Genomic DNA, 19,412 nt, shown 5'->3' with positions numbered 1-19,412 from the left:
GTCACAGAAAAGAGCAAAGAGATGATGATTTCTTTATATTTTCCAAACAGATCAGTGAACCACTTATCCAAGGGGTTTGAAACTCCAGAGTGCTCATGCATCGTTTTACTAAGGGCCCTAAGTCCTTCTAGCGCCTTGGTCACTGTTAATTTAGTTTGTGCACAAACTTTAGCCAATTTTGTTTTTAAATTTTGATTCATTCGTTCTGCTTTGCCTTAGGATTCCGGGTGATAAACCGTACCGAACTTGTGTTTCAAACCAAGATGAGCTTCCACTGTTCGCAGGTCCTTGTTTCTGAAATGGGTTCCATTGTCTGATCTGATTTTTTCTGGAAAACCGTGCCTGGGGATGTAATGGTTGATCAGGCATTTTATGACAGTTTTACTGTCTTCTCTCGCTGCTGGCCACGCCTCTGGCCAACCTGTGAAAGCATCAACACACACCAGCAAATATCTTTTCCCTTGCACCGTGTTTATCATGTCAGTGAAATCCAACACAACCTCTTTCCCTGGACCTGTGAGTGGAAGAAACTGTCCCTGATGTGGCTTCAAAGTTTTCTTAGGGTTAACCTGTCCACACATTTCACAATTATTTACAAACTGTTTCACCATGTTGATCATTTGGGGTTGTCACCAGTCTTTAAGATTATGCATCATCTGTTTAGTTCCCACATGTCCAACCCCATGAGCTTCCTGAAACAGCTCCTGTTTCCTCCCAGGGGGCAGAATTAACCTGCCGTCTGGGCCCCTCCAGCATCCATTTGTTTCAGTGGCACCTCGTTGCTTCCACATGTTTTTCTCTTCAAGTGGCACCCCCTTTTGGCATCTTACCACCTCCTCCAGTGTGAGTTTGTCATGTAATTCCTCCTCCGAGGAACACACCATGGCCAAATTGGTGTACCCCGCAGCTACTTTAGCTGCTCTGTCCGCTGCTTGATTACCTTTTGCAATCATTGTGCCTGATAAGTCATGACTTTTGCATTTGATTACAGCTACTGTTTTTGGCAATAGCAATGCTTCCGCAAGTTTTTTTTTTTTTTTTTTTTTTTTTTACCTCCGCCTCATGTTTTATGGTTCAGCCGCTGGTGGTCAGAAATCCGCCCCTCATCCACTGGCAAAGTTCCAAATGCACTGTTCCTGCAACATAAGCGGAATCTGTGTACACATTTACCTGTGATCCTTGGGCAAGCTTTAACGCTTCGATCACTGCTTTTATTTCTGCCCTCTGTGCAGATGCTGTTCCTTCCAGTCTTTCTGCTTTTCTTGTGAGAAAGCCTGCTTTTGTGCTTTCTACTACTGCAAAACCAGCTCTTAGTTCTTGTGTTTGGTGTCTGTAACAACACCCATCTGTGAAGAACTGTCTCACCTCTGGTCCAATCAAGGGAGTTGCTTCCAGGTCTGGTCTTACCTTTTCTGACTTTGCCACCAACTCTGCACACTCGTGTGGTTCTCCGTCTGCAAAACAGTCTGCCATATTTATGCCTTCATGAGTGAATGAAATGTTTGGAGCTTCCAGAACTTTGGAAAGCCTTTGTTGTCTCAACGCCGTCATGGTGAAACTCTGTGAGTTTACATATGCCACCACGCTGTGTGTAGTTAACACTTGCAGTGTATGTCCCATGACAATATGTGCGGTTTTTTGTATGAGTTTGGCTATCCCAGCTGCATGTTGCGTACATGGGGGATGCCTTTTTTCCATATTGTCCATCATTACAGATAAGTACATCAGTACTTTTCTCTCTCCCCCTTTTTTCTGGAACAAAACTCCGTTAACAGCCATTTTTGTTACAGAAACATCAAGAAAAAACGGCAAGGTGTAATCTGGGAGGGAGAGTTCCGCTGCCAATGCCATGTTTTGCTTTAATGAGATAAAAGCTTGTTCCGCCTCAGTTGTCCAAATGAGGGGATTGTTCAGATTTCGCATGCCTTGTTCTTTAACCAAGGCCCGAAGAGATTGAGTCAGGTCAGTGTAAAAGGGAATGTAGCTCCTGCTGTAGCCAGTTAACCCCAGAAAAGAGAGCATGTCTTTAACTCTGGAGGGTTTCGGATGTTGCAAAATGGACTGCTTGTGGGAAGGAGACATGCCAGTTGTGCCTGCAGAAATTATCCTGCCCAGAAAAGAAACCTGTTTTCTTGCAATCTGCAATTTATTCTTACTAACCTTGAAACCCGCCTGATGTAGGTGCTGCAAAACCAGAGAGGTCGCTTTAACGCAGGTCTCCGCGGTGGGGGCAGCCAGCAAAAGGTCGTCCACATATTGGATGAGGGTCGTTTGTGGAGGGAGAGGACAGTCCTGCAAAACATCCTTCAAAACCTGGTTAAACAGCCCTGGAGACAGGGCGAAACCTTGTGGCAGCCTGGTGTAACGCCACTGTTCTCCCCTGAAAGTGAATGAAAAGTAGTCCCTGCAGCTTTCAGCTAGTGGGACACAGAAAAATGCATTTGCCAAATCAATACAGGTGTACCACTGCTGAGTGGGTGTTAATGCAGCAATAGACACATATGGGTTCGGAACCGGCACAGTTTTTGTCTTGAGAACTGCATTCACTGCCCGAAGATCATGGGCCATTCTGTATTTACCAGTACCTTTTTTCTCCACTGGCAAAATGGGAGTGTTCCAATCAGACTGCGAGGGTTCCAGCACGCCAGCCCGAATTAGCCCTGTTATTGTTTCTGCGATGCCCTGTTCAGCTGCGGGTTTGTGCGGATACTGAGGAATCCAGAGAGGTCTCTCAGAGTCCACCTGAAATGAAATAGGAGAACAGCAAACAAGCCCCACATCTGTAGGCGACTCTGCCCAGAGAGATGTGGGCATGGATGTGATTAATTGAGCCGCTAAAGGGTGGTCTGATTTTTCCCTACCGTGATGCCTGGACATGTTCATGATGAAGTTCTACTGTTTCAGACCCTGAAAAGCTGATCTTATATGTGTCAATAGAAGGGGAGAAAAACAAACCTGGCACTGCTGTCGCAATCCAATCTGTGGCTGCCAGGGAGCGTTTCATCATTGGGCCCAATTCTTTTGCTTGGTGCTCAGGGTGCAAACAGAGAGAGATGTGAGGCACAGCTTCATCAGATATTTGATAACATTCTGACTGCGTTTCTGTGAAAGAGACAGCAGCAGCTACACCAACTGGAGCTACATAAATATCTGAGATTTTACCTCCCAGGTTGTTTCCTCCAAAGTGGAAAGGAAAGATTCCTGGTACCATTCAGAGACGTCTCTGTCGTAGAACAGGGTCACGTGGGGGGATCCGGAGGAGAGACGTAGGAGCGCAGACACAGGAGCCAAGGTTTCCAGTCCACAAACGTTGACATTAGACGGCTGGAGGGTAAGTTCGTTAAAAGGCCCCAATATATGTCTGCATACTCAGAAACAACTGGCTGCATGAGAAATTGTCCATCTGTGTGAAAGTTTGCACAAGGGAGGGACGTGCCATCGGGAAATGAAACAATTAATCCATTCACAGAGCACATAATTGTTGCTCCCAGTTTTATCAGTAAGTCTCTTCCTAGCAAATTGACGGGAGTTGTGGGAGAGCTGACAAAAGAATGTTGCAGGTGCTGATTGCCCAGTGTGAAGGTCAGAGGCTTAGTGAAAGGCAGACTTTGTTCTGTCCCTGAGAACCCAGTTAAAGATGCAGTTTGTGACGTCAAACTGAGGGGAGAAACAAAGTTCAATGTGCTGTGTGTAGCACCTGTGTCCACCAGGAAGTGTGTTTCTCTCCCCTCCAGTGTTGCTGACAACATGGGGTCTGCAGTTCCCATGCTGGGCTGTGGGTCTCCAGGGGCGTGTCACTAGATGTTCTGTGTGGGCTCGTTATTCCCCTGAAAAGACTGTCCAGGTATAACATTGGGATTGTGGGGGATCATACCTGGTTCCCCGTGATTTGGTATGGCCCAGCAATGTTTTGCCCAGTGTCCAACACGTCCACATCGGTAGCATATGTCCTCCTGCTGTGGTCCCCTGATCCGCGCCCCACGACCCCTCCACGGAGCACCGCCCTCGTGACCGGCCAAACGCCTTCCCCGTCCACGAGGAAACGCTCTGTACCTGTTTTGAGGATATGAAACAGAAAAAACAGGAAGAGGAACCAGTCCTCCCCCAATCTGATTAGTGTTTTGCCAGGAAGTTGCATTTTGTGTGTGTGTTGCAGCACCTACAGCCACAACCATCACATGTTCCTTTGTATCTGTTTTTTTTTTATTCAATTTTTGTTTTGCTTCCTGCAATTGGAGCTTCAACAGCTGAATTTCTAAATCCTTAGTGTCAGACTGCTTTTTCTTGAACTCATCTTGTGCCTTTAATAAGTGATGAAGCAGATGCCTCTCCCATCTAACGTACTCGCACCCTGTTAAATCTGGATTATTTCTCATAGATTGTACAACCTGTTCAGGAACACCTTTCAAGATTGCCTCTCTAAACATTTCAGTTAAGTTTGAGTGTGGGCCTTTTGGATTAATTGTAGTTTTTCCGAACCAGGTTCCTGCAGCTTTATTTATGTATTCTTTAGGATCCATGCTGTAATCCCATTCAAACCTGGTGATGGGAGCGATTGTGGCCAGTGGAAACTGCCTTTTTATTTCCCGTGCCAAAGGTGTGATGAATTGATGTGCTGGAGTAGAATTACTTACATTTTGGGTCCCTGCTGCGTGTTCTATGTCTCTCATAACCATGCCAGACATAGCTCTGCTCATTATTGCTCTGAAATCTCCCAGCGCTAGAGTCATTCCAGAGGTCAGCAGGTCTAACTCTGCCAACCAAAGACTCCCACCAGCTGTAATACTGGGCAGTTTATCTACTATGGCCTCTCTGTCATCTAGAGGAAAAGGAACGTATTTCTGACCCCCAGCACTGTTTTTCAAAAGAGGATAAGCCCCTGTGTTGCTCCCAACCAGGGCGTGCTGTCCTTCTGCTGTGTGAAGGCCTAAGCCACGCATGCTCTCTAGAGGGCACGAGATGTGATAGACCTCTTTCAGTTCATCAGTTTTATCTGTAAGGTTCTCCTCTGAAACCCACGTTCCATTTGCATCCATTTTAATTTGAACGTTTTTGGCTGAATTAGATTTTATCTCTCCTCTCTCCATCTGTTCTGCTCTGTCACACAGGTTCTGCAACCTCTGAGCAGATCTGACAAAGGTGTCATTTAACTGAGACCAAGCCATGGGATTTGGTGTGGACGGGGTCTGATCTAATATAGTCCAGTTCGGGGTATTAGTCCCAGTGTGGACTTCGGGAGCGTTTTGTGGGGTAGCTGTCTCCCCCTCGACTGCTAAAGTTCCCTGTGTAATGTTCACTATGGGATAAATGCCCTGGGAAGGCCGAGTTTCGTCTCCACTATATGGTGGAGGAAGTGAATTGTCTGTATTTATGTTTGTGTGTTCAGAGCTGGTGGCAACTTTTTGTTTTTTGTGTTCAAATGCATGTGAAAGTCCCTGCCAGAAAACCAAAAGTTCTTCCCTCTGCCTGAGTTCTCTCTCAGCATTCTGCTCGTTTGTTTTACAGCTTCTGTTAGTGAAAACTCCTGCTTCTCCTTCTTTTTGCACAGTGTCTATCAAATGTTTTTTAGAATTGTTGATTCCCTGCAACAAATGTTTCCCCAGGGGCTGTCTGCTTAGCAAATCGCCTCCACCCATTTCAACCAGACTTTTTAATTTATTTTGTATTTTTTGTCCGTCCCCGTCCGTTTGGAATTCGTCATGTTCCCCCAGATAAGTTATTAATCCATCTATTTGCTCACTGAGCGCAATCCATGGCCCGATGCCCCACTTTGGATCATATTTCTCCCTGTCGACCTCCTGCGCCATATTCAAACCCAGAGATCACCTCTCCTCTTTCCTGCCTTTTTTTACTGCCTCGCACTGCGGCGAGCCTCTGTCTCCTTTTCTCTTTTTTTTTGCTCGCACAGCGGCGAGGAAATCACACACAGCAGAAAGATTTTGCTCGCGCGGCGGCGAGAAAATCAAAGACCACAGATGAGATAAAGAAACTTCCCACAGATTATAATCCCCGAATGTTTACCATGGTTTTAAAAGACATTGCAATAAACGAAGGAGAGTACATTTAAACACGCAAAGTCTGCTCAGCGGCAGACGTTTACATACACACAGCTGACAGACACACACACGGCTGACAGATACACAGAAATGGATCCACGCTTTTCAGCTCCTATGATGTCCTCTTTTTTCACTTATTTTCTTCACTTATTTCTCTACAGAGGAACAGATCGCGATCAATCTTTATCTTATTCTCTTATCTTTTTCCTATGGTGGACCCCTCTCAACACTTTTGTGTTTTTTGAGCAAGTCACAGATTGGCTAACGCGTTCTTTTAGGGGGCAGCACTCCCCAAGGATAGAACCGACAAAACCTAGTCTTTCCTTTTCCCGCGTCCAGGAAAAGTCGGAGACGACCAGTTCTCACTACAGAGCCAATCGACCTTTTACTTTGACTATTAACTGTTTAAGTAACCTTAACTTTACTCCTATGACTAACTCGAAAGCCTTTAGACAAACAAATCAAAAGCAGTACGAACAACAGCTGACAATCGAACAATGATTGACCACTTCAGACAACTCAGTAACACACAATATAACAGCAATCAATAGCTGGAATTCAGAGGTTTAAGAAGAATGCAACACCATCCACTGCTGATTTCTGGAATTTAGACAGTCCAACAGAAACAATGCTATGGTGTTTATTAAGGAAAATTTTCCTCACCTTTTATGTGGGCCCAACACCAGAACACTGCCTCCGTCAGGCTGCGCCGGAACGGCCTGTTCAATCTCTGCTCGTGTCTCAGCACAAAACCATCCTCTGCTACCAATTGTTGAAAATGGATCAAAAATGTACCGCACACAGAGCAGAAAATCAGCCAGTACAAGTAATCAGACTTTACTTATTTTATTCTTTTTTAGCGCTAAAAAAGGAGACGCTTACCCTTACAGACTAGATGTTTCTGTGACCGAGTCTATACAGCATCTGATCCAAAACGGGAAGATTCGTTTACTATACTACGGATGCACCTGGTGGTCATCTGATGTCTTACGTCATTTTATCAACTAAGTTTCTATTTCCTGGGAGACGGGAGTCTGAGGAGTTTCTATAGATGTTACAATTACAAAGGGCCTTTGTGTGAGAATATGAGAATGCAGTGTGTGAAAGCATATGAAAAATGTATTTGAACTTGATAAGCGCCTCAACACTACACACACCTGAACATGGGGACCTTCACCGTTGTGGTAAAGGTCCCCATTCACCACATGAGGACATGTGGTGAATGTCCCCACATGTCTCCAAATGATCCCCAAATGATTTGGGGATTTGGGGAAATCCCCAAATCCTTGGGGATTTGGGGGTGCAAATCCCCAAGGATATCAGTCCTTGGGGATTTGCACCCCAAGGACTGATATCTCTGATTCACTCTTCAAAGCCCTGATCTTGTTCCCTTTGAGGATGTCTTTGCTTCTTGAGATACTGACATAAAAAAGGGAATCATTTTGGATTTCACATGGCATTCTGACTTCTGGCCCTCCATTGTCTTATTTCACTGCGCAAATGGCTAGTTATTTCTCTCATTGAAGCTTGCAAACTTGCCACAAGACAGTCATGACAATCTACAGTTTCACGTTATGCATTTGGAGTGGTGCATTTTTGCTTTTTGGAATCACTGGGAAATGGAAGAGCAGATTCTGCTGCAAAAAATGCAGCCACCCTCTTAACCCGCTGCTAATTTGTGACCCTTAGTCTCTCGTTTCCACAGGCGAGAAGTATCTCTGGCAGATTGCAGGCACAGCCCTCTCAGATGTGAAGAGGCCTTGATGTTGAACCAATCTTTACTCAACTTTTTCTTTCCATATTTTACCAAATGGATTCTGCAAAACTATACTGCAAATCATGCATAGTTTGCAGCACACACAATGTGGTAAGAAACCTTTCAAGAGAACAGGCCACTCCCCTCCACTGCTGTTTGTGACGATGCAATGTTATCCTACTGCACAACCTCTTCACTGTTCTTTAAGTCATATAGGCTATCAAAGCTTAACACTTAGTAGTATAAACTTCTCTCCACTGGTGTGTTCAAGTGCTAGAATCCTCTGACACAAAAGAAAGAAGAAATCAGGAGATCACTTTCGACCCTTGCAAGATCCCGAAAGGACTTGCCGGCAGCTCATGTGTAAGGCCTGCACAAGCTTTCATCAGCATCATCTTCCTTCAATGAAAGTTGTGGTTGCTGCTGCCATTGCTCTTGCCAGAGACATGCTCCACTTTTTATAAAATAAAGAGACTCACATTTCAGAGAATGGAAAACAAAAATGTCAGTGGTTTTCTTCCATGGTTTTAAGACCACCTCAAGAAAAATAACCAATTTCCTTCACTCTGTGCTGACCCATTATTATGACCGATCTTCAGCCTGTAAAGGCTTACCCTGATTCTTCTTTGTGAAGTACACATAAGTGTGTATTGACATTTTCATGTATTATCAAAATTATTTTTTGTGTGATTAATATAAACAATGTTTATTATAATCAAAAGAAGGGAATGAAATGGAAAATTTTATAATGTGCTCCTCACTGCTTTAGGTTATTAAAGTATTTTTTTTTTTTTGAACAACGACTTTATTTTATTAGATCAATATTCAAAATCAATGATTAATACAATAAGTCAGAAACAACAATTTCCAATACAACCAGACAAACAGTTGAACAACAACAACCAAACAAGTCGGCGAGCTGAAATCCAGGATTTTTTACATGGGGGATGAAATAAAGGAAAAATCTTTCTCGAGTGACTTTTGTCTTTATTATAACGGAGATATGTGTTAAATCTACATATAAAATATGTGCCTGTGTGTTTACATTTATCTTACTTACTACAATATTAATTGGAAATATGTCTTCAAAGGGTTCCATCTTTTCTTAAATAAGTCAGTGGACAAATTTAATTTTGCTGTTATTTTCTCCATCGTATAAACGTTCACTAGTTTCTCTTTCCATTGATTTACAGTAGGGGGTAAAAGTTTATACCAACATACTGTTATCATTTTTTTGGCTACGAGAACAAGGATTCCAAACAAGTACTGTTCTTCTTTACTTAAATTATTTGGGGGAATTCCCAGAACAAAGATCCGGGGGTTCCAATCAATATAAGTCTGCAAAATATTTGAAATTTCCTCTCTAATTCCCTCCCAAAATTTCTTAATCTTTGGGCAATCCCAAAAGACATGAGTGTGATCTCCAACTAGTCCGCACTGTCTCCAGCACAAATTTGATTTAGCTTGATCAAATTTGGAAATAATATATGGAGTTTTGAAATATCTAACGATTATTTTCCAATAAAATTCTTTCCATGTTGGACTGTTAGTCAGTTTATGTCCAGTTACACACACTTGCTCCCACTCTTCAATCACAACATTCATTTCTAGTTCCCATCTTTCTTTTATCCCAGGAGATCCCGTCGACAGACATGATTGTAAGCATTTGTATAAATTCGACACAGTATTATTAGATTTTTTTTCTTTGGTGATCTTTATAAAGAATAATTCTAAATCAGTAGGTCGTGACTTAAGAAGGGACCATTCGGTGTGGGACATCAGGTAACTTCGCAACTGTAAATATCTATAAAAATCAGATGTGCTCAATCCATACTTCTCAATCTGGCTAAAAGATTTCAGAATCTCCCCTTCAAACAAGTCATCAATAAAAATTAAGTTCTTGCTTTGCCAGGTTTGAAATCCTGGATCTTGTCGCCCTGGTTTAAAGTCTATTATATCCAAAATTTTTGTAGCTCTGGATATAGATTGAGGAGCTTTCATATTTTTTCTAATCATGTTTAAAGTCTTTTGAGTGCTTTTCATCCATAAATTTGTAATTTTGTACTTATGCCAGATTTCAGTCGAGCAGAATACAAGGGCCTGTAAAGAAAGTTTAGGGCTTGCGCTCTGTTCCAGTGTCAGCCACGTTGTTTCTTTATTCTGTGTTAGCCAGCCTACACTTGCATGTAGTTGTGCTGCCCAGTAATATAATTTTAAGTTTGGTACATTAAGACCTCCATAAGGTTTACCACTGGTCAATTGAGTAAGTTTTATTCTGGCCTTTCTCTTCTGCCAAATAAATGTAGAAATCATTTTTTGCATTTTATTTAATTTTGTTGTTGGAATCCAAATAGGAAGGGCCATAAACAAATACAACAATCTAGGGAGAATATTCATTCTGATTGATTCAATCCTTCCAAAAAAGGAAAGCGGTAAAATATCCCATCTATCTAAGTCTTTTTGAATTTGGTCCAATAGCTTCCCAAAATTTGCCTTATATAATTTGGAAACATCCGTGGTAATATTGATTCCCAAATATCGAAATCCGTCAGGTGACCAGTTGAAATTCACTGATTTGGATAGTTCTGCGGGCCAGGAGCCTCTTAGCATCATGGCCTCTGACTTTGATTCATTAACTTTATATCCTGAGACCACACCAAAGTCCTTCAAACATTTTAAAATATTTGGTATAGAAGTTATTGGGTCTCTTATATACAGAATGACGTCATCAGCATACAGTGATAGTTTGTGAGTCCTGATTTTATCTGGTATGCCTAGAACTGATGAGTCTGTTCTTATTAATTCTGCTAGTGGTTCTATACTGATAGCAAACAGGATCGGTGAAAGGCAGCAACCCTGACGAGTTCCTCTTTTTAAGGGGAAACTTTCTGACATATAACCATTAGCGCGTACTCTAGAGGTTGGACTGGAGTACAGCACCCCAAACCAACTGATAAAGTTTTCATTAAAGCCCATCTTCAATAGAACCTGCTTCAGGAACAACCAATCCACCCGATCGAATGCCTTCTCGGCGTCTAGGACGAGAAGCATGGATGTGTGAGGGCTTTGTTGACCAATTGAAATTATATTTAGGGTACGTCTGATATTATTTATTCCGAGTCTATTGGGTATAAAGCCTGTCTGATCAGGATTGATAAGTTTATTAATAATCTTTTGTAGTCTTTTGGCCAAGATGGCACTTAAAATCTTAACGTCATTACAGAGCAGACTTATTGGTCTGTACGAGGCGCATTGTGTGGGGTCTTTACCTTCTTTGTATATGACCGAGATAATTGCTTCTGCCCATGTTTTAGGTGGATCTTTGGAACCTAAAGCATAATTAAACACTCTGTATAGGAGTGGGATAAGCTCAGCCTGAAAGCATTTATAGAATTCTCCTGGAAATCCGTCCGCTCCAGGTGATTTATTATTTTTAAGCTTTCCTATAACAGATTTTATCTCTTCTTCGGTAATTGTCCCCACTAATGATTTAGCCTCCTCCTCGTCAAGTTTATTAAGATTAATTCGTTGCAAAAATTGCCTAATTTTATTTAATTTGTTAGGATTAGTCTCCGAATTATATAGTTGTCTATAGTATTTTGAAAATGCATTTGCGATTTCTTTGGGATGAGATACTAGTTTTTTGGATACTGGGCACGTAATCTTTTGAACGGTTCGACTTGCCTGCGATTTTCTTAGTTGAAATGCTAATAGTCTACTTGCTTTATTTCCCTGCTCATAGTATTTTTGGTTTGTGAAACGTAAAGCGCCCTCTGCTTTATAAGTTAGTAACTCATTCAAATCTTGTCTACATTTTCTAAGTTTCTGCAATACATTATCTTCATTTGTTCTTTTATGTTTAATCTCAAGTTTCTTAATCTGTTCTTGTAAGTTTTCTTGTTTTTTCTCACGTTCCTTTTTAACTTTTGAAGAGAATGAAATAATTTTACCCCTCAAGTATGCTTTGGCTGTGTCCCATAGAGTAGATGGTGAAATCTCGTCCTTATCATTAATATCTAAAAAAAACTTTAATTCATCTTTTATATATCGGATTGTCTCCGGATTATTTAAAAGTGATACATTCAATCTCCATAACTTAAAAGGTTTCTCCAGGTCGACATTTAAAGACATTATCACAGGTCCATGATCTGAGATAGTTTGAGGTTCAATATGACAGTCCACCACTCTGTGAGCTGCTTGTTTGGGAACGCAAAAGAAGTCTATTCTGGAATGGCTTCTATGAACTTTTGAGAAGTGAGTATAATCTCTGATCTTTGGATGTTTTGCACGCCATATATCACCCAGCCCCAACTCCTCCAATAGGCTCTTCAATGCTTTTGTTTTTGATAATTGATATTTTTGTTCTAATGGAAATTTGTCCATGTAATGATTCAAGACACAATTAAAGTCTCCCCCTAAAATAATCGTTCCTTTTGAATGACCCGCTAAAATTTGGGCTAGCTCTTTAAAAAAACCTGGATTATCCTCATTTGGGGCGTAAATATTCATAATTGTAAGAGTGGTTCCTCCAACAGAACCAACAACCATTATCCAGCGGCCTTCTTTATCTTTGAGTACGTTTTCTGCTACAAAGCATAAAGAATTATGAAACAGTATTGCTACTCCTCTTTTCTTGTAGTTTCCATAGGATGCGCTAAATATCTGTCCCACCCAGTCTCTCTTTAATTTAGCATGTTCTATCTCATTTAAATGAGTTTCTTGTAAAAGCCCAATTGTACAATTCAACCTTTTTAATTGCGTTAGAATTTTTTTCCTTTTTATAACGTGATTTACTCCATTAATATTGTAAGTAACAATTTTCAAAGTCGTCATATTTATATGAAAACAAAAAAAAAGTTACATCCCTCCAGTAATATATTGATCCCTATGCAAATATCTCTAACATTCAAAATCAGCTCGCCGAAAAACAATGAACAGAATGAACAAGTAGTCAGATCTTCATCTTCACAGAACTTCCAAGTATTCCATGTGCTGCTCTTTTGGAAAACATAGGCAGCACACTCCTGATGTAAAATGGACAGGGATAATGGTCTCCCTGGGCGGAGTACACCTTGTGTGTAAGCAGTAGACCACATAGTCTCCTATTCTACTGCACTAAATGCCCAATAAAAAAAAATAAAAAAAAGTAAAACACTCACTGCGAATACGCCAACCGATAGTCCATAAGTATTAATGTAATATTATACCTGCATGTCCTTATTTATACTTTTAACAAGATCCACCTTTGAATAAAATGTCGGCTAAACCAGGATAGAATCAGGTAAAACAGTACCGTCTCAACCCTGCTTGTGCTGATCCACCGAGTTTAGTATGGCCCTGATGTCCATGTTATCCAGACCTGGATCGGCCCTTCCACGTCTCCCCTGGGTCTGCCAATTGTTGTTTAGCAAATCTCTCTCCAGGACGTCCCGCTCATCCACCTCCACCGGGATCCCGAGTTCCTTCAGAGTGGATTGGGCCTCCAAAAGAGAGGAGAAGGTCTTGACACCCTTATCCAAAAACAGTCTAAGTTGAGCCGGGTATGGTGACTGTGCCTTTATGTTGCGTTCCTTCAGCTTTTTAATGACTTCACGCACTTGTTTTCTTTTTCTCTGTACCTCGGTGGAGTAATCTTGGTCAAAGAAAATTTTGTTTCCCCGAAACTCCACGTCCCGCTGCTTCCAGGCACACTGTAGTACCAGCTGCTTAACATTGGAATCCAGAAAGCGAACTATTATGGATCTCGGTGGAGATGTCGACTTCGGCTTCGGAACTGTAGCTCTATGGGCTCTTTCAATGCAAATGTCCGTGCCTTCAGGCAGCTTCAGCGCAGATTTAAAAAAATCTTTAATAAACGGGATCATCTCTTTTCCTTCTGAATCTTCCTTTATCCCATACACTCTTATATTGTTCCTGCGCATCCTATTCTCTATATCATCCAATTTTGCAGCTACTTTGGCGTCTTTTTTGAGTAAGTAAGCTAGCACCCTTTCCTGCTGTAGGCCACGATCTTCTGCGTTACTCACTCTCTCTTCCAGTGAATCGATTCTCTTTTTTATTTCTGCAATCGATGCCTCCATCCGGGATTGGGATTCTAAAATGTCTCGTTGCGCCGTTCCAGATTCTTCTCGAAATTTGCGGAGCTCTGTTAGCATTAGCAAGTCAGTCCCTGTTTCATTCTGAGTTAAGCTAGCATCAAGTGTTAGCTGTTTCTGTGTCGTCTTCGCATCATCATTTTTCCCCATCTTCTGTTCTCTTCTTGTAGACTTTTGTGACGAGGTCATTGTAGTAGCGTCTTCTGGAAGTGTAGGTGGAATTAAATTTTAATAACAGGTAAATTAAAAGATATTTCGGTCAGTGCGTCGTCTGCAAGCGTCTCTACTCAGGCATGCCGGAAGCGGAAGTCCATTAAAGTATTTTTTAACGATACCCTCCAGTTTAGCTGAATGTTAAAGTCTAGTTGTTTTTAAAATGTCTCAAATTAAGAATTTGACCTACTATCCCAACATTAAACAGCCAACATTTCAGGTATTAAAAATTTTATTACAAAAAATAACTGAAACATGGCCAACCTGCTGTTTCACCTTTACATCAACAAAATAAAACCTAGGATGTCTTTAAGGGTTTTACTTAAAAAAAATATTTAAAAAAAATCCATTCTGCACCAACAAAAGTTCCTTCATGTAAAATCAGAATCAACCTGAAACAGGTGAAACAACCTGAAATCAGTCAGAGGATTTAGCTGATAATATCACATCAATATTTTACTCCAAGAGATTTTAAATGGTGTCAGAACCTTAAGCCAAATTTATTTTGACTCATGAAAACATTGACACTTTTTGGTCTTATTGTTCTTCCTACAACCCAGCAGGTGTTTGGTTTCTGTCTGCTAGAGTCAACAGAGGTCAGACTCAGAATCTGAGGAAAAACTAAATCTGGTGAGAGGAGCAGAAACCAGAGAGGGCTTGTCATTGTTGACAATTTAATCAGATTTCTGTAGAGAAGCTCAGTTTGTGGGCCTTATCGGCCACCTTTAGAAACATGATGCAGAGGAAGCATTGGGTCCTCCTGGACATTAAGATGATGTTCTGGTGACAAAAATATCACATCATCACCCTGATTAATGTTTTCACCCTTCTGACTCACCTTCAGTCTGGATTGTCTCCTGGCATTTGATCTAGTTGTTTTCAATTAAAGTCTCATTACTGTGTTTCTGATTTAATCACAAATGCCAGAATGAAGAACCCTTAATGACATCTGTCCTCTCAGATCTTCTTACTATAACTGGTTCTGAGTATAGTTGCATCACTTACAGCTATCAATTTTCATATCAAACATAAGTCCATATGTTCCTGTTGCAGAACCTGCTGTGCACAGGGAGTGGGAGTTTTCAGATACAGTTTAGTGGTTAATCAGAACCCGGCAGCACAGGTCACTTTCTACGGTTGGAGCGCAGATGTCTTCTGATGATCAGGTGATCGCTCTCCTTGTCTTCCTCATTTCCACCTGGCATCTGACAAAATACAAACTAATATTAGACCAAGGCTCTCATTTGTAAAGCTGGCATGCACACAAAACAGGGCCTGGAACTTGTTTATGTCACCTTCCACGCAAAGGTTGTGATCTATAAAACATGTGTCATACATAACTTGACCGGGGAAAAGATGTGAGGTGGGAAACTGAAGCCACACTTCTTCATGATTCCTCTCAGGCATTTGATTTCACTCAATCTAAAACTACATATTAAATTTATTATAAGCTTTCAAAACAGCTGATACATTCATCACACTCACCAGTGGAAACATAAATAACACTGCAGTTATTTATGAAGTACATACAAGTGTGCGCATTCATCACATTCATCAATATCAGTGACATTGCTGGAAGACCTGACAAATGGGAAAATCACGAAGGAAATTCAAACATTTCAGGCCTGACGTGATAATGCACTTCCCCCTATAATCTTCAGGGGGCAGTAGCTTTTTTCCTTTTTTTTTTTTTCTTAGTGGTTGCTGTTGTACATCATGAAATAACATGATGAGCTGGCACATTTAATTACGCCTTAAAATTCATGAGGAGCTTTTGACTTGACCATTTCTGGTTTAATGTGGGTTTGTAGAGGGCAGAACGTAAGGTACGACCTTATGCAGCTGTGATTCATAAAGAAAAATTGCTTGTTGGTGTGCATGCGCATAGTTTTATAAATCTGAGTTTATATTGGTCATACATACACTTTTATCATTAAATCCCACACAATCCTTTACTGTATAAATGGGACCCGTACACACTACAAAAGAAAACCTCCATAGCAAGTGTTACGAAATGAATGCCATTCAACTATAAACTAAGATTAGGACAAACTTCAACCTCTACAGAAAAGAGTTGTAACATTTCTCCTCAAAAGGTGAGAGCATGGTGACTGAAGTGTTTTCAGTGTGCACAAGTTCATCTGTCTGTCTGTGGAGCCTTGTTGCTGTATACCACTCCTCCAGTGTTAAACTTTATCATAGTCTGCTCCATTTTTAAAGGCAATGAAGGTCCCCACCCCAAGCTGCACCTGGTTTACGTTCCTGTTGCAGAACCTGCTGTGCACAGGGAGTGGGAGTTTTCAGATACAGCATACACACGCACCAAAGTTGCAGCATTATGAACTTAGCCACTTCCAAGTCTCACAATTGTAGAGTTCAGTACAGCTAAAATAGCACCAATTTTGTTCAGCCACAGCAAAATTGGCTTTTCTTTGTTTTCTCGACAAAGGAGTAGAAGATTAAACAAATGGAAATACCCTTGGAAACGACAGGCTGTCAATGACAGGCTTATACAGTGACTCACCCATACCATCAATATCTTTTTATTAAAAACTATTTCATGAAAATATTTGTAAATTAATGTAAACTAGTTCACATTAAGACTGATATCAGCTCAGAATGCTTAGGTGCTGAACTATAAACAGGAAATAGTTCAGTTTTAATGGTTTGAACTGAATTACTTCTTGATAGGAGTCAACACTGAAAAAAGGACTCACGCTGTGCGGAGAGTCCAGCAGCAGAGATGAGACATTCAGCTTAAACAGCTTCTTTCGTCCTCGCCGGGGTCTGGTTGAAATAGTGAAGGCCTCCATGAATGAGGCAGGATCAGCTGTAGGGACAGGAAACTGGTGTTCATGTCCCAGAATCACTACTTCACCTGAAATCAGTTCTGAGCAAATTTTACTCATTAAAGATTGATGCTTCCAGCATCGTACCTATCAATTCCGTCAAACATAATCAGGAAACGGTTATTGCAAATGTTCAAAAATATTTCAGACAACTGAGACCATCGATCTGGACCCAAGTAGCAGACTGAGGTCAGGCCAGCATGTGAATCCAGAGTCTGAAGCGCCCAAATACAAACCTTCAGAACACATGTTTCCATCCAAAATGTAAACCAAAGAATCAGATGAAACACTCAGATGATGGTAAAGCTGACCTTTAACCTAGAGCCCTTTGCTGTACAAACCAAATACAACTAGAAGTTAAGATATTCTGAGAACATCCAGGTTAAAATTAACATAAGGCCACCTGCCACTCAGTCCAGTGGATTGTCAGTAACTGGTCAATCAGCAGTTTGGTCAGCAAATTGTCCCGTAGTAAATGCCCCTTACCTGGAGGAATTGAACCTCTGACAAAGTTGTCAGGGTTTATCATTACAAATATGCTGCAGTCTTAGAGATGAGGTTAAAATAATCAGAAAAAATTATTAAAAGTTGTCAGTGAGGAACTTAGAGCACAGAATAAAGTTTATTCTATTAACAAAACTCTAACAGTCTGGGAAAATGTCAAAGATAAATAAATGCCTGCAGCCGACTTCATGATCATCTGAATACAACAGTGATCAACAGTATAATGACAACATGTTCGTCTGTATGAAGGTTTTTGTCATCATTACATCATATGTTTAGTGGTTAAATCAAAGATTAATGCGTCAAGCAGAGACCAAAACAATAAATATGAGCTGTGGCTACAAATCTGTTTTCATTCAAGTTTGTAAAGCAGCAACTTTTCAGGCATGTGGTAAAAATATTCATACACAGCCTGACATAACGTGATCAGGTTCTGTTCACATACATACCAATGCGCAATTGCTCACCTGCTGTTGGTAATTGCAAAATTGCCAGAAACAATAAGCCGAGAAGAACAATGACAGAAAACATTTCTGGTCAAATACTTGGAAGATGGAAAAAAAGAAGAAGAAATAGCCAATGGGATATTGAAAATGAAACATAAAAAACCCTCCCACTTCCACTTCAAAGTTCTTTTATAGGTTGGTATGAAACACAATATATATATATATTTTTTGCAGAACAATTTAGCTCTCCTCAGACCCTCAGGCTTCAATGTCAGTTTCTCTGTGGATTCCCAAAAATAACTTCAGGCACCTGATGTATATCTTAAGTCATGACTGTATTATATTTATTGACTTCTTGACTTAGAACTGTTGGCTAATCAGGCAAAAATGCCTCAACAAATGTCTGAGGTAACGCAGCGAGTTTCATTAACTTCACCTTATAACCATGTTTTGTTTGTCATGTTAATTCATCTAGAGAACCAGATCTGAAGTGAACAAGGTCATATAATCCTGAAACTTTAAGGTACGTAAATCTTTCTATAGGAACAAACCTTTGCTGTGGAGGATGGATGGAGAGTTCTGGATCCGTTCTTCAATCTTCTGCAGCATGCCATCCTCCTGCAGCACAGAAAAAAACAGATGAAAACCTGGAGCAGACAAGTGCTCTGAGATATACCTGTTAGCAGAGGTCCCCTACTAGTTTGTTGCTGCAAGCTTTCTCTTTTACTCTGTTCCTCTTGTTCTCACTGAACACCAAACCCTGAGAAACAGACATGGAAGACATGACTGCAGCCTCCAACTTCAGCTCTGCTACCACACACTTAAACAGACCACAGCTTACCTCTACCTCACTGCTCTTCCTTTTCCTCTTCACTGTCTTGGAGAGCTTCTTCCTGTCAGTCATGGTAGACCGCAAAGGGGAAGCACAAAAGTCCTGCAGAAAAAAAAAAGTTTCCTATGTGTCTGGAGTTGCATCACCAACAGACTGACACATGATCACTGCAGCAGGATTCCTGCAGAGTTTTGTTTGAAAGATGCAGCAAACATGTCAAAGTGTGGCAGAAGACAAACATTAAGCTTAATGAAATGAGCTTGCCCCATGGAGGCTCAGCTCATTATTTAAACAGTTTAAAAAGCAGCAGAAGTTGAATGCTGAAAAAAGTGTTAAGCTTGTTTTTGATCAAGAGCAGAAAAATATCATGTCTGAACAGAACTCTGTAGTCAAGGCAGAACAAACTGTTTTGGAGTAAAAATAAATATCCTAAAAGTCACGACTTTATGATCAGTCCGTTTTCCTGCTGATTTCCAGAGCACCCATGGCTTCTGGAACATGGTTGCTCTTTGTTGGTTAGGTTTGATGGTGTGTGCATGATCAGCAGACCTGGTTCTTCTCTGGTTAAGGTAGACAACCTTACCTGAGCATCTCTGTGCAGATTCTCCCTCTGCTCCTTTCTCCTCCTCCCATGAAGTCTCCTCCCACTCTGATTCTCCTT

General features: G+C 41.0%; 1 protein-coding gene across 5 annotated transcripts in view; it reads right to left on the bottom strand.

The window, feature by feature from the left end:
* Positions 1–14,334: 14,334 nt before the first annotated feature.
* Positions 14,335–19,412, bottom strand: part of LOC116726888 (kinesin-like protein KIF20A) — a 24,720-nt gene continuing 19,642 nt past the window's right edge. For all 5 annotated transcript variants that reach the window (XM_032573830.1, XM_032573827.1, XM_032573831.1 and 2 more), the window contains 6 exons: positions 19,335–19,412; positions 18,761–18,853; positions 18,617–18,679; positions 18,471–18,537; positions 16,838–16,950; positions 14,335–15,325 (listed from right to left, as the gene is read on the bottom strand). In XM_032573830.1, coding sequence (XP_032429721.1) covers positions 15,245–15,325; positions 16,838–16,950; positions 18,471–18,537; positions 18,617–18,679; positions 18,761–18,853; positions 19,335–19,412 — 495 coding nt within the window. In that variant the 3' untranslated portion in view covers positions 14,335–15,244. The remainder of the gene's footprint in view (positions 15,326–16,837; positions 16,951–18,470; positions 18,538–18,616; positions 18,680–18,760; positions 18,854–19,334) is intronic.

Source organism: Xiphophorus hellerii, chromosome 10 (genome assembly GCF_003331165.1).
Source record: "Xiphophorus hellerii strain 12219 chromosome 10, Xiphophorus_hellerii-4.1, whole genome shotgun sequence".
Taxonomy (NCBI): Eukaryota; Metazoa; Chordata; class Actinopteri; order Cyprinodontiformes; family Poeciliidae; genus Xiphophorus; species Xiphophorus hellerii.
Note: the sequence above shows the minus strand (reverse complement) of the source record. Positions and strands in the feature narration are given on the sequence as shown.